Consider the following 14,156-nt stretch of genomic DNA (forward strand, 5'->3'; position numbering starts at 1 on the left):
TATTTTAAATTAATGGTCAAATACTCTTTCCTGCCATCCAATTTTCTCTTAAACATCACTAAACTTTATGTCTCTGCAAAGTATATCAAGTTGGCTTTATATATGAAATAGCCACTAGGATACTAGTACAAGAACCATATTTTAGACAAGAGATAATAAATAGGCAAATACAAATGACTAACATATTGTGAGATACTAGAATTTTGTCAACAAAAACTTAAAATCAAGAGAAGAGCTGGTAGCAGAGGGATATAGTTGTCAATTGTTTTCTTATTCATAGTTATTAGATTAAAGTAGACAAAAATTATGGTTTTGAACTTTATAAAATTGGATTTGAGGTAGAATTGTATACAAATGATGAATACGTGCTTGCTAAAATGTACAAACTTTTATTGAAATAGAATGGATCCATGATGGTTTTCAGGTAGGACAGTGCAATTTGAAACAAAAGAATCATACAAGAAATGTATGATAAAGTAAGCTAAAATTTTGGTTATACTATACAAATAGAACAGTGGGGAAATATGTGATTGAAAGCACTGAAGTTTATACTATGTTATATTTTAAACAGAATGTTTGTATGACACCAGAGAAATTATCTAGAACATGAACAACAAGAAGAGACATTTTATCATTTGATGAGTATGTACATAGCTAGAAAATTGGTTCAGAGAATGTTCAAAAATTAAAATTGAGACCAGAGATTATTCTTTTGGGACTGATGGACAAACAGTTGGGGAGAAAAGTTCCTTTGTGATACTGCATGATAGGTGCAATGAGATTATGGTATGCACAAAGATGGAAAGATTCAGCACTACCTTACAATGGAGAAATGGTTGATGAAGATGACACTTGCTTAGGTGGCTAATTGATAAAAAAAGACAATATCTACATGAGATGGTTAACTGAATTCTTTTATCAGAAAAAAGGCAAGAGGTAAATTTCTAATAGTAATGAACTGCTGTAAAGAAGATTAGTGGTTATTTCTCTATCATTTTTCTATTTTTACTTGTTTTTCTTGCACTTTTAGCTTTCCTTTTTATTTCTTTGTTTATGTGCGTGTCTGTGTGTATATATACATAGACACTGCATATATGTGTGTGTGTTTGCCTGAAGAGAAAAGTTTTTGATCAGTCTGTGCTACCTGCTCTAACATATGCCAGTGAAACAGGGACACTAACCTCACAATCAATACAAAAGCTGCGAGTGGTACAAAGAGCCATGGCACAAAGAGCCATGGCACAAAGAGCCTCGGCATTACAAGACAGACCTGCACATGGACTAGAGAACAAATGAAAGTATACAATATTATCAAGAGAGTAAAAGAATTGAAATGGAAATGGGCTGGTCACATAGCAAAAAGAACTGATAGAAGGTGCATCATAGAATGGATCCCACTTAATAAAAGGCATTTACAAAAGACCTAAAACAAGATGGATGGATGACATTAGCAAGTATTGTAGGCCCAATTGCCAAAAGAAAGCTCAGGATCATATTGGTTGGAAACATGCAGATGTGGTCTTCATCCTGCAGTGAATAGACAATAGCTAAAATTATATATAGGTAGTCCTTGACTTACAAAAGTTCATTTAGTGACTAAAATTAAAGTGACACTGAAAAAAGCGACTTATGACAATTTTTTCACACTTATGACCCTTGAAGCATCCTCATGGTCACACGATTTACATTTGGATGCTTGACAATTGATTCGCATTTATGATGGTTGCAGTGTTCCAGGATCATGTGATCTCCCCTTGTGACCATCTGACAAGCAAAGTCAATGGGGAAGCCCAATTCACTTAACAATCATGTTACTAATTTAACGACTGCAGTGATTCAGTTATCAAATGTTCAAGAAGAGTTGTAAAATGGGGCAAAACTCAATTAACAAATTTCTCACTTAGTAACATAAATTCTGGACTCAATTGTTGCAAATTGAGGACCATCTTGTTTTATATATATAAACATATATGTTTCATTATTATATTATTATTATTAAACTAGAGCAAGTTTATGACTGTATTTTGTAGTATGCTTACTACACATGGAGAAATAGATAGAAAATTGTTAAGATGTGCAAATCCTGTTAGACAGGTAGTGGCTAGCATATAGTTATGAGGGCTGAAAGAAGAAAAGTATCTTTCAACAAGAACTTGCTTCTGACTTATGAATATGAGAGCTGAGTAGAAGAAATATATAAGTCAGTTGAATACAGTGAAGATTGGCTACTCAATTGATAAAACCAACAGGTAGCATCAAGATTGAATGGGGAAGCATTAATGTGAATTGAATACAGAAATAGTGATTGGCACAAAATTGTACAAAAATCACACCTTTGATGTCATTCAGCCATATAAAGATGATTATAATTATGAAAGTAGACACATTAGATTTCTAAATAGTGTTGGCATAGCAGAAGCAATTTATTGGGAAAGGAAGGGAAAGGGGGGAAATATGTTACAGAAGACAGCCTTATTTCTTAGTAGATTTGTATAGGATTGTATTAATTATACGTAAAATTCAAATTCCCACTTTTCCTTCAGAAGCCCAAGTGTCCAGAGCACTTCAAATTTCCAGATAACACACCTGTAAAGTAGGCCAGGCTGAGTGTGAATGCCCAGACTGGACATGATTGTGGATCTGTCTAATCATAGTCTAACACTTTAACCATTATACCACCTTGTTTATCGATACATAGTTACACATTATCTAATTTTTAAAAAAATGTATAAAACTATATGTTCACTGTTTGAACAAGGTTTCCAATGAACGATCAGCAGATGCAAACAGTTGACTATCCATCATTTACAAGGATATTGCTTCGCTTTTAGTGGCTTTTTCTGCTTTCTTAGAAAATCACCAGTGATCCCAAGAATGATACTGGCAGAAGCAGAATTCATTGCTGAGTTTGCAAGTTGATTGAAAGAGAAGACCAACCTAACTGGGAGGCATCTAGTTAATGAAAGAAGTATTAGGCTTTTCCGGGAAGGAACGTGAGTTTCATTGTTCATAGAACACCACAGACGGGGCAAGATTGTAAAGCGATCAAACCCGTCTGCGAAAATGAAGTGAGCCACTAGTCGGCAGCACACGTATTTTTCTGACTTCTTGTATTTCTCCGAATTTTTACTCATATCGGTAGCTTTAATTTTAGTGTTTTAATTTTAATTAATTTTAAAATAATACACGTACCAAAATATCTATGGATGTGATAGGAACGGTCTTCCCATAAAAAGGCTAGCGATATGCTGTAAAAAAAATTAAGACAGAAATGATAAAAGCGAAGCCAATGTTCGTTTTGAACCTGACCCTGCCGGCTACCGTAGACCCAGCGTTTTCCGGATAGTTTGACTGGTTGTCTAGCAACCGTATTCGGTAGGGTAGGACTTAGTTAGCAGGCTGGTAAAGGCGATTTCTGGGGTGGGGGGGCTTTGGCTCGGTGATACCGAAAAGTCACGGGCAAAATTGCAGTGGGGGGGGGGGGTAGTGGCAAAGAAAGGGGGTGTCGCTTGAGGTTGCAATTATCTTACTTAGCTCACGAGATCCGTGGAAAGGAGTTACTTCTACCGAATAAGGCATAGATATCATTACGGAGGGCTGCCGTCTGATCCTTTTCATCAAAGGGGTAAAGCCCCAGTAAATGTGGCATTATTGGGCGAGTAAGCGTTGGTAAGATTTCGGCGCACCATAATTACTCAGACGTTGAAATTTACAAAAAAAAAAATTGTTTAGCTTTCTGGCAAAGAAGAAAAGGTCAAATAGCTCTACTTTTCTGGTTGATGCGGGAGGAGCCGTCTCTAATTTGTCATTTTGTTCCTTTGGGAAATAGGCTAAAGTTTCCATATAATTTTTAATTTGCAAGCCAATGATGAACCTTCAGCACTGCAGTCTTAATTCTCAGCTAGAATAAATGTGCATAATGGGTGTGATGTCCTGTTTTGGCTAATGCAATCTATTTTGGAATAAATTATTCTTCTGAAAGGTCAGATTACTGTTCTTTCATCCCTCAAACAAGAGCATATGTTAAAGGTATAATAATTCTATAATTTCAGTGGGAGAAGACAACGTGAATTTTAATTTGAAAAATGCAGGCTTTAATGCCCGAACCTCAAATTTATGTTGAAAGAACCTTGGCAATCATCAAGCCAGATGTTATCAACAAAGAAGTAGAAATAGAAGATATAATTCTCAGATCAGGATTTACTATTGTTCAGGTAATGCAAGAAAAATTTAGATTTCTAATTTACCTTTTTCAGGGCTATGCTTTCATCAAAGAATGACAAAAAAATGTTCAGGAACAAGGCCCAATTAAAGTGTGATCATGTTAGAGATGATACATATTATTTAGTTGTGAAACAGTTTGTAAGCTTATGTTGCAATAGCAATAACATAACTGAACTGGATGGTCTTTAATTACTACCCCAAACCAGTATAAATAGAGCAGTGCATATGTCTATTAGATAATTTTGTTATATGCTGTACGATGTATAACAATTGTTATATACTATTTTTTATAATTAAGGAAGTGCTAATGCAGCAGTTCTAGAAAAATATTATGGCTATAGATAAACTATTAAAGATTTCCACTAGATGTCACTCTTTCACTACTGGAAATTTTCAAATCAAAGACTTTTTGTTTTTGTAAATTCCATCTGAATATAAAGCCTTCCTGAAATAGTAACAATAAATTTGAATGACAAGTTTGTGATAAGTAAGGATTTCATTTTAAGAACTATAGTTCCAGTAATGTATCATACATTATATTTGTATTAAGAATTGGTATTTTGAGGCTGTCAAGAACCTGTAACTTATTACAAGCTCCCTATGACATCAGATGAACGAGTGGGAGGTCTAAATGGCTAATCTATATACTAATCAGAAAGGGCTTCATACAAACACATTACTGTGCTTTTATAGAAATATGATTATGCAAGGTATCATATTTAGAGATATTTTTCATATCTTTTATAGAAAAGGAAGCTTCACCTAAGTCCAGAGCAATGTAGCAACTTCTATGTAGAACAGTATGGGAAAATGTTCTTTCCAAATCTGACAGCTTACATGAGTTCTGGACCTTTAGTTGCAATGGTTCTTGCTCGGCAAAAGGCAATCTCATACTGGAAGGAACTTCTTGGACCCTCAAGTAGTATAGTAGCTAAGGAAACACATCCTGACTGGTAAATTAATTAATTAATTAATTACTTAAAACTATTTATCTTAAAATGAACTAACAGGTTTTACTATTGCACCTTTATAAGTATTATCAATTTGAGACTTTGCAATGTAATTATGTTTCGTATATTTAAAGACTTTACTTGTGTATCAGATTCAGATCTAAGCGATATAAAACTTCTCTGATATATTCCTATGCTGTCCTATGTACCTGCTGCATGGTTTAGGACTATTTTATAGATTAAGGATTATTTTAATAAACGAAGGGGAAAATAGAAGAATTGTGGCAGAGATCCATGTTACGTCTGTTTATTACATGGATTAAAAAAGACTCATCATAAGCTTAATCATTGCTAAGAGTGTTTGTGGGGATATTCTTATAACTCAATAAAAGTTACTGGCAGAGATCTATGTTATGTCTGTTTATTAAATAACAGGCTAAAAAAGACTAATCATAAGCTTATCTTAATCATTGCTAAGAGTGTTTGTGGAGATATTCCTATAACTCAATGAAAGTTGCATTACAGTCATACTAAATAGAAATTGAATCATTTTGCACTGCATCTGTGTGGGCATATCTGTGTTGCTTTTAGTTTAAGAGCAATCTATGGAACAGATGATCTGAGAAATGGACTTCATGGTAGTGCCAACTTTTCCTCAGCTGAAAGAGAAATCCGGTTCATGTTTCCTGAAGGTATGTATTTACCATCTTTCCTGCTATGAAGCTAAATAAACTAAATACCGGACATTGTTGTCTAATCCCATCACCCTATATGTATATACTCGGTAGAGGAAATAAATTTATTTTACATGTATATATAGTCATCTTTTCTCTAACTGTTGAAGGCAGCATAGATGGTTTCCTTAATTTTATCCTCCTAATAGCTAAACAGTGAGAGGAACTGAATCAGCTATTCACTCTTAGCTCCAAGTCAGTGTAAGTTTCAATTTGCAATGTTTTATCATAAATCCTTATGCTAATATGAGACAATATTCATTTGCAACTCAAAATAAAGTGTGCTACCACAAATGAGGTTGGTATGCATGATGCTCCTATTAGTATTTGAATTGGATATCTGCATATTTTCTGTAGGCAAGTCTAGATTATAATCAAGATTTTATTGCATTCCTAGCTGTTGTGAAGTTTATGGAGGTTGCAAGTATTTGAAAACATAATTCAAAATGCTCCAAATAGTAACGAAACATGTGACTGATATTGACCACTATGTTTGAGATGTGTTTTTTCTTTCATGGTAATCCTTCTGTTACAGTTACCATGTGATAAGCTCAGATGAGCTGTACCATATATCAATAATAAGGTCTTTGTGGCTCCTTTATACTTAAAACTTTTCTAGGTAAATAGAATAACAGAGTTGGAAGGGACCTTGGAGATCCTTAGTCCAACCCCATGCTCAGGCAGGAGCCCTATACCATTTCAGACAAATGGTTGTCATATCTCTGCTTAAAGATCTCTGCTTAAACCTTCCAGTTCCACCGACAAACTTCTGGAGGCAAGTCGTTCCCCTCAGTTCTAACTGTTAGGCAATTTCTCCTTAGTTCTAGGTTGGTTTTCTCCTTGATTAGTTTCCATCCATTGTTTCTTGTCCTGCCTTCAGCTGCATTGAAGAATAGGCTGACCCCCTCTTCTTTGTGGCAGCCCCTTGATTTGTAATTCTAGAGAAGAAGATTCAAAAGGAAGCTGTCTGGAAAAAAAATATCAGATTGTGGTTCTTGAGATGGCAGTATCTTTGGCAGGAGACCCAGCTAATGCTCCAATTGAACTTCTGTAATGTTCATTGTAACTTTCCTATGTGGTGATGTGGTGACGCTACTCATCTCAAATGAGTTTATGTATTGAAATCTCTTCCATGCCACTTAGTCACCTATAGAATAATATAAACTGATTTAAAGAAGAATTATTTCTATTTGGATCCCAAGTTCAATATGACCCTTCTGGCATTGTGTTTGTTTATTATCTGGCAAATGAGGTATGATTTCAGATAATCTTATCTGAAGAGTCCATGTGGAATCAGTGGGATACAAATATTATATATAAAAAGGCTTTATTTTTTTACTGACCCATGATTATTATGAGTAAGTTTACAATGTGACAGAGAGAAAAAATCCATAAAATTTACCACTTTGTTTTACTGAAATACAGTACTGTAGTTTTCTTCATGACATTCTTGTCTGGAATTCAAAAATAATAGTGATTTCAGCTTGAGATGCTATTATTTAGGAGAAGACAAGCATGGAATATGTACTCACCAATAGAAGGCAAATTATTGGTTTTAATTCAGTATGTTAAATGTATTTCTTTCAGTATTTATTGAACCAATTCCAACTGGGCAAGCTGCTAAAGATTACCTTAACTTATATGTCATACCTACTCTACTGAAAGGACTTACAGCGCTGTCTAAGAAGAAACCAGCAGATCCTTTTGTATGTATCAAGAAAGACCCATATCAAGAGACAGAATGAGTATGAGATAACAACTGGTAGCATTCCTTTGCTAACAAAAAATGTTCTTTGCTCCATGACAGATAGAAATCCAAAGGGAAAAAATTGATGGTTGATAAGAGCAATAGTTGTTTATATGCATATTGAGTTTGGTCCCTTTAAGCTAGAATGCCCATAATTGGTGAGCCTTTGTATTTCAGGAGCAGTCTAGACTGACTGCCTCCTTTGTCAGCACCTATTCAGACAAACTGGTACATTTTCAAAAGCAAAAAATCATGAAAAGAAAGGTTTAGGAATTTTAAGGTGTTTCTACTTTCCTCACTGCTTTATAAAAGAGAAATATTAAAGGAAAGTTGGTCAGTAGAAATAACAGAGTATGAGTGCCTCCTATTAGCAAACGGTATCTTGATACAGAAATTAAACGAGGAATTTTATTGTTGCTCTTTTTGATAGATATGGCTGGCTGATTGGCTAATCGAAAATAATCCAAATACACCTAAGTTGCGGCAGAATGTGATTGTGGAGGAACCTTAAGAGAAGAGACTGCTAGTTAAATCTTAACCAATTTCCTGCAAGTATCACAAGTTGTAATTTTAAAATCATTTTTATATTGAGAAATACTACTAATTGGAATTTGTAGATATAAGAGTCAAATATACATATTTAGATCTTAAACTAATAAAGAGTATTTGTTGCAATTAAAACATAAAAATAACAAGTGTATTTATTTGTCTAGTTTTTCAACTGCTGGGCTCTGGCATATTTGCATGCTGCAAAACATCCACAGGTGTGCCCTATAAGTGAGCCAGAGTAAATGACAGGAAGTGCTGCGCAGCTAGAATCCCATCTTCGTGACTTCACTAGGGATGGTCTATCTCCATTTTTCAATTTCTCCACCTAATTTCCAACAATCTGTGATGTCACAAGACTTCCAGTTTCTCCACCTTGAAGTCCTTCCTATGAGATATGTGCTATAAAATAAAAAAGGCTGAGAGCCACTCATCTAGTTTATATCTTACAGTTATCCAGATGATAAAAACAACTAACATGAGGATCTCCATTATACCCCCAAAGCCTTGTGAGAGAAGTTGGTCTCAGAGTGACTAGCTAAAAACTACTCACTTTATAGATGGATTTGAAATAGACTCTCCCTAGTTCTTGTCCAGCGTGTTAAGTGCTACAACAAACTGCCCTTAGTTGGTATAAGGTTTGTTATAGTGACTTTTTAAACTATGTATAAAAGGATAAATCCCAATTAATTTGCACAATTTTTTTATTTGTATTGAAAGCAATTTACTTATAAAATCATAAATATATACTTTCATTGATGCATGCAGGCATTGATAGTAAAGTAAACATATTTGGACAGATGCTTATTCAACATTTTAAAGATTTTTTTAGATCAAGATATAAATATTAAGTGAAAATAAACACTTATCCAGTTTTCCTAATTGAAATAGTGAAATTTCTCTTAAAATATAAATATGCAGTTTATTACTCAAACTGGCTCCTGCTTCTCAAGATTGGAAAGTATCTAGTCTATTATTCCTATTTTTTAAAGGAGTTCCTGAGTATCCTGGATCCAAATAATCATAGCTAACAAGGCTTGATCTGGATAAACACATATAAAGTATTATTAATAATACTGAATATTCATAAATAATAATAAATAATACTGAAACCTTTAAAAAAGATCTTACCAAAGGAATCCTACTGATATTTTTTTTTAAATGTGGCTCACCAACCTGTTGATGTCTGTAACAATTCCATGTGGCTAGTAGTGGCCTGATGGACACAGTATATAAGAAAAATATTTTGACATAGTCTCTCCAAAATGTCTCTGAATAAATGTTATATTGATATAAAGGAACAGAAGCATAAGATAGACATTTAACTAAAGAATAAGAAGCCAAGAATGGTTTTTAGAATTGGCAGGAGAAAGCAGTGAGGTCTTCCAGAAATCTGCATGTGGATTATTGTTGTTTAAATTGACCCTGGATATTTTGGATTTAGAGTTGAACAAACAAACCATCCATTTTGCAGATGACATGAAATGATTTAGTACTTCATATTAGGGCAGTACAAAATAGTGCACTTTTAACCATTATAGTATTATTAACAAAGGCAGATGGTTGAGTTCATATACTGTACATAGCAAACTAAAATGAGAGTGTGGTATAGCACAATGCACGTCCTTACTATTTCATGTTTAGGAATATCATTGTACTATGGTGGCTGTCTCAAAATATCAACTCATGGAACATCAGTATAAAATATTTGTGGATTTCCTGCAGGCCTGTTACTAAGCATTGGAAAACTAAATGCTGGGCTAAGTAGACCTTCATTTAAATTCAGCAGTGTCTTGTTCCCTATTTCCTTTAAGAATAGTTCCTCTGTCTAATACAGTGCAATTTAGTTGGAATAGAATAAGAAATGTATTTTTGTGTCTGTCAGGCAAGTTCACAAACTTTGCAGTACTGCAGCTGCCCCTTTGATGTTTCCCCAGGCAAAGTGAGAATCAAAACTCCCAGCAGACTTTGATGATTCTCCTTTATCTGAACAGCTGATGGAGTTTTTTAAAATTCCAACCTATTTATTTCATCTATTATTTTTTTATTAAAATATCATTTACTTAGCCTGTACTTTGCAGGAAAAAATGTCCTTGATCTGCATTATTTTCCAAGAACAACTTTACATTTAAGGTGTTTATAGAAAGTAATAAATACCAAATATTAAGAGCAAATAATTCACTAATTAGATAGATTTTTCATATTACTTTAGCATTATAACATTGCTAAGTCTTAACCTTGATAAGATTATTGTACCTTTCAGTGATTCAACAAAAGAACATCTAATTGGTATTTCTATATTATTTTGGTATGGAAGGAAATATTCTGATTAAAAATATGTCGAAGAAGAATTTAATGAATAAGATACTCAGTCTGGAGAATACTCCTGTTGCTAGGCTATATTCATTCATTCAACCTTTGCCTTCTGAGCTCTGAATACAATGTTTTCATGAGATACCTATACTTGTGTGAATGAATCAAACTCATGAAACTTAAATATTTTTAAACGTTACTCCTTTAATGTTACATATTTCCTGAGTTCTAATAGTATTGTAATTAATCTTGTAATTTAAGAGATTAGAATCATTAAGTGGCCATTGTATTGCTTATAAAATGAATACAAGTTACTGGCATAAAAGGACTAGATGAAAACCTCAGTTTACTTGTTTTTCAAGGTGATTTGAATTTACTCATCATATCTCGAGACAGATACAGAGGAGTTTGGTTGAAATGTTGTTCCATAGCCATGAAAATGAGCCACTCCATTTGAGAGATGTGGATGAGGAGTAAGAATTTATTGGGCTATAGCCAGGCCTGAGGTGGTTGTCCATTAGGCTGAGCATTATCTCCTTTCTGAACATCATTGGAAATGTTGGATAAGAACTGCACAATTAATAGCTGACATCATGATCTACATATTTATTAAACTTTTTTGATCCTTTTTTTGCTGCTCATCAATATAAGTGATGAAGTTATTCTCTAATTAATTAGAATTATTTAAAAGGGAATAACCGTAGAGTGTGACAGTCTTGATACTATCTCAGTTAATTTAAGAAATGGAATGGAAAAGGAACAAAGAGAGAGAAGGGAATGTTCAAGAAATTGATATCTGTCATATCATAATTTTTATTAAAAGCTAAGACACTTTTCCCTTCAAACAAGACATGATGTTATACAGCAAACTCCTCATTGGCATAACTTGAAGAAATTTCTCAGCTGTATTGAGAGTTTGATGCTTTCCATTACTACCTCTCCCCCCAAAAGTTTGGTTCCCCTAGAGACCCAAACATGTCAGAAGCAGGATTGATCAGCATTGTATCCAAGAGAATGGCTACTGACCGAATTGCTTTGGTACCAACCCCCTGCCAGTTCATGATGGAATGGCATTACCCTCAGCTTGGTGGGTGGGTGGGGTGGGGAGGGCTGTCTCTTATTCCTGTCTTCAGAATTGTGGCAGCAGTTAATGGCAAGCAGGTAGGAAAAATTCTAGATGAATGGAAGAATAATGCTGCCCATCATGAGAATAGTGTCTTTTAATTTTACTGCATGACCATCTTTTCATAGTGATAATTTATATAATATTCTTTTAAATCTAAATTTAAGCTCTATTGGAAAGATATTTTAAATGAAAGTCTTATTAGGTTAGAACCTTATCAAAATGGAAAACTCATTTGTTTGAGAATGATCCACTGAATCCAATGGGCCTCTGAATAACAGATTTGTTAATTCAGATAATAGCTTCTCTCACATAAATAATATCAGTCTCGTACACAGATAAATTAAAATACAAGGATATATTTCATTAAAACAATGCTTTACCTAACAGAACACCAGCTGTTATAATGAATGGAAAACACCACATTACAGAAGACTATTTTACCATACATTTTTTTTATATATAAACATAGTTATTTGTTCCTCAGTCATATTTTTTATTATTCTGTTTACTTCGTGACAATTATGTCTGGAGCAAACCTGTTTAGACTTGGATAAGTCATTCCATAGGGTGTGGGGGGGAGGCAGGGCAGTTTTATGACATTTGCTTTCATGGCTTCCCACCAGTTTTTTTTAAACAAGATTGGAGAAAATCGTTCTGTCAAATTGTTCCATTTTTGTTAGTATGAATTCAAACAGAACCAGAGCTGAATATATTTGCAAATAATTTGTGCTTTGGGAGCTTTTGAAAGAGGACAAATAGAAGTTCAGCAAAAGAAAGTTTTTTACTAACTTCGCAATGTAATAATGGGAAATCTGCTTAAATTTCTTTTAATGCAAAATGAGTCCTGCCAGAGAAATAGGAAGATGCTTGGATGATATTTGAGAATGGACAATCTGTGGCTCCCCACACCTTTCTGAACTATAACTCATGCTGTTTATTACTCATTACTCACCGTGTTGACTGGAGCTTTTGAACCTGGAATACAACACATTTGAAAAGCCACATGGTTCCATATCCGACTCCAAGTTACATAAAGAGGCATAACTGAGCAAATACAGAAAAAAATGATCTTCCTGTTGAAAAAAATAAAAATGGGAAAAACATATCCCATTGAACAAAATATATAAACGTATATGGATCTTATATGATCTGGGATGCATTTTCAGTACTACTGCCATGGGACTTGACTATAGCATGATAAAAATTAACTGGGGTCTTCCTCCATTTTAAAAAAATCAGATATATTTGGTCATGTTTTGTTTCTGCAGAAATAAATTCAGTTTTAATTCAGTTTTAAATTTAAGATCTGCATTATTTTAACGTTTGTTCTGTATTTTATTCAATGTCTGTAAGTCTCCTAGAGTTGCCTCCAATGAGATGGGTTGCATGCAAGTTTGATAAGTAAAATAAATAAATGCAGATTATTATTTTACTCTTCTGCTCTGAAGAATTGAGAGGGAAAAGGAAAATGACATGAATCCTCAAAGCTGCATTTTATTTGGGCTAGGCTGACTTTTTTCCCCCTTGGCAGTTGTAAACATCTCTTCTTACTGGGTGGCATATAGGATGGAATATAAGGGATCGCAACATTTGGGGTGTAGCTTCCTTCTGAGGTAGTGACTCTTTGCTCTCTTAACGTGAGAACATTCCACAGGGACTTTAACATATGTATGTGGATGAATTGCCTGCTTGTACCATAAAAGAGATGACCATGTACCCAACATAAAGCAGTCATCACTGAGAAATGGTAAAGCCAATGAAGTTCACACATCCTCCCAGTCGCACCAAACTATTTTTATAATACCTAATTTAGCAAATGAACTGTGAAAAGGAAAAGGCTGCTAAGGCCAGGTTGGCTGTTAATAGCACCTGTATGTAATATAGGCTTCTTTTCTAAGGCTACCCCCCAAAATCACCAGCATCATTCTGGAATTAACTTTACTGGTATTTTTATCAACTACAATCATGCACACATTTACTAGAAATAAAAGTCATTAGAGGCAATGAGACTTACTTTCTAGTAAGCATGCATGGTATTGCTATTTATGTTTATATGGACTGTGCTAAAGACAGTTTAAGACCAGATGGTTTCTGAATGATGTAAAGTATTTTTTGTATCCTCTGAAACATGCATTAATTAGGTTTGTTTAGGCTGGAATGTCCTCTAGCATCATTTCCTTACAAGAATGATTTTTGTTGTTAAATCAATTTATATAGCTGTTCATCTTGGGGCATCTCAAATCAAACAACAAAATAAGAAAAATAGTGACAGATGAAGACAAACCCAACTTCAATCAGAAAAAAACAAACAAATTTGCAGCAATTGGCTAACTAAATGTTCAGACCCTATGGCTGAAGAAACATTTGGGTAAATATTCTTGATCTAATCCTGCACATAATAGCTCTATGCCTGAGGTATTTAATCATGAGTTATTGAACAAGGCCATAAAGGCTGTGCATACATAATATATTGTCATATCCTAACAGATCACATAATACAAACACATTCTTTCCAT

The 14,156-nt window shown here is 34.1% G+C and overlaps 1 protein-coding gene across 3 annotated transcripts; it reads left to right on the plus strand.

Moving 5' to 3' along the window:
• Positions 1–3,337: 3,337 nt before the first annotated feature.
• On the plus strand, positions 3,338–8,344 carry NME5 (NME/NM23 family member 5). Of its 3 annotated transcripts, none has more exons than XM_087955258.1 (6): positions 3,338–3,375; positions 4,053–4,214; positions 4,972–5,177; positions 5,766–5,866; positions 7,496–7,614; positions 8,086–8,344. In XM_087955258.1, the coding sequence occupies exons 2-6, from the start codon at positions 4,086–4,088 to the stop codon at positions 8,164–8,166; spliced, it is 636 nt and encodes a 211-aa protein (XP_087811384.1). In that variant the 5' UTR covers positions 3,338–3,375; positions 4,053–4,085; the 3' UTR covers positions 8,167–8,344. The 3 variants fall into 3 exon arrangements, with proteins under 3 accessions (XP_087811384.1, XP_026542534.1, XP_087811385.1); XM_026686749.2 differs by having other exon boundaries at positions 3,349–3,669; XM_087955259.1 differs by having other exon boundaries at positions 3,374–3,402.
• Positions 8,345–14,156: the final 5,812 nt, after the last annotated feature.

Source organism: Notechis scutatus, chromosome 2 (genome assembly GCF_049901735.1).
Source record: "Notechis scutatus isolate UNSWTSFEM ecotype Mainland chromosome 2, rNotScu1.2, whole genome shotgun sequence".
Lineage (NCBI taxonomy): Eukaryota > Metazoa > Chordata > Lepidosauria > Squamata > Elapidae > Notechis > Notechis scutatus.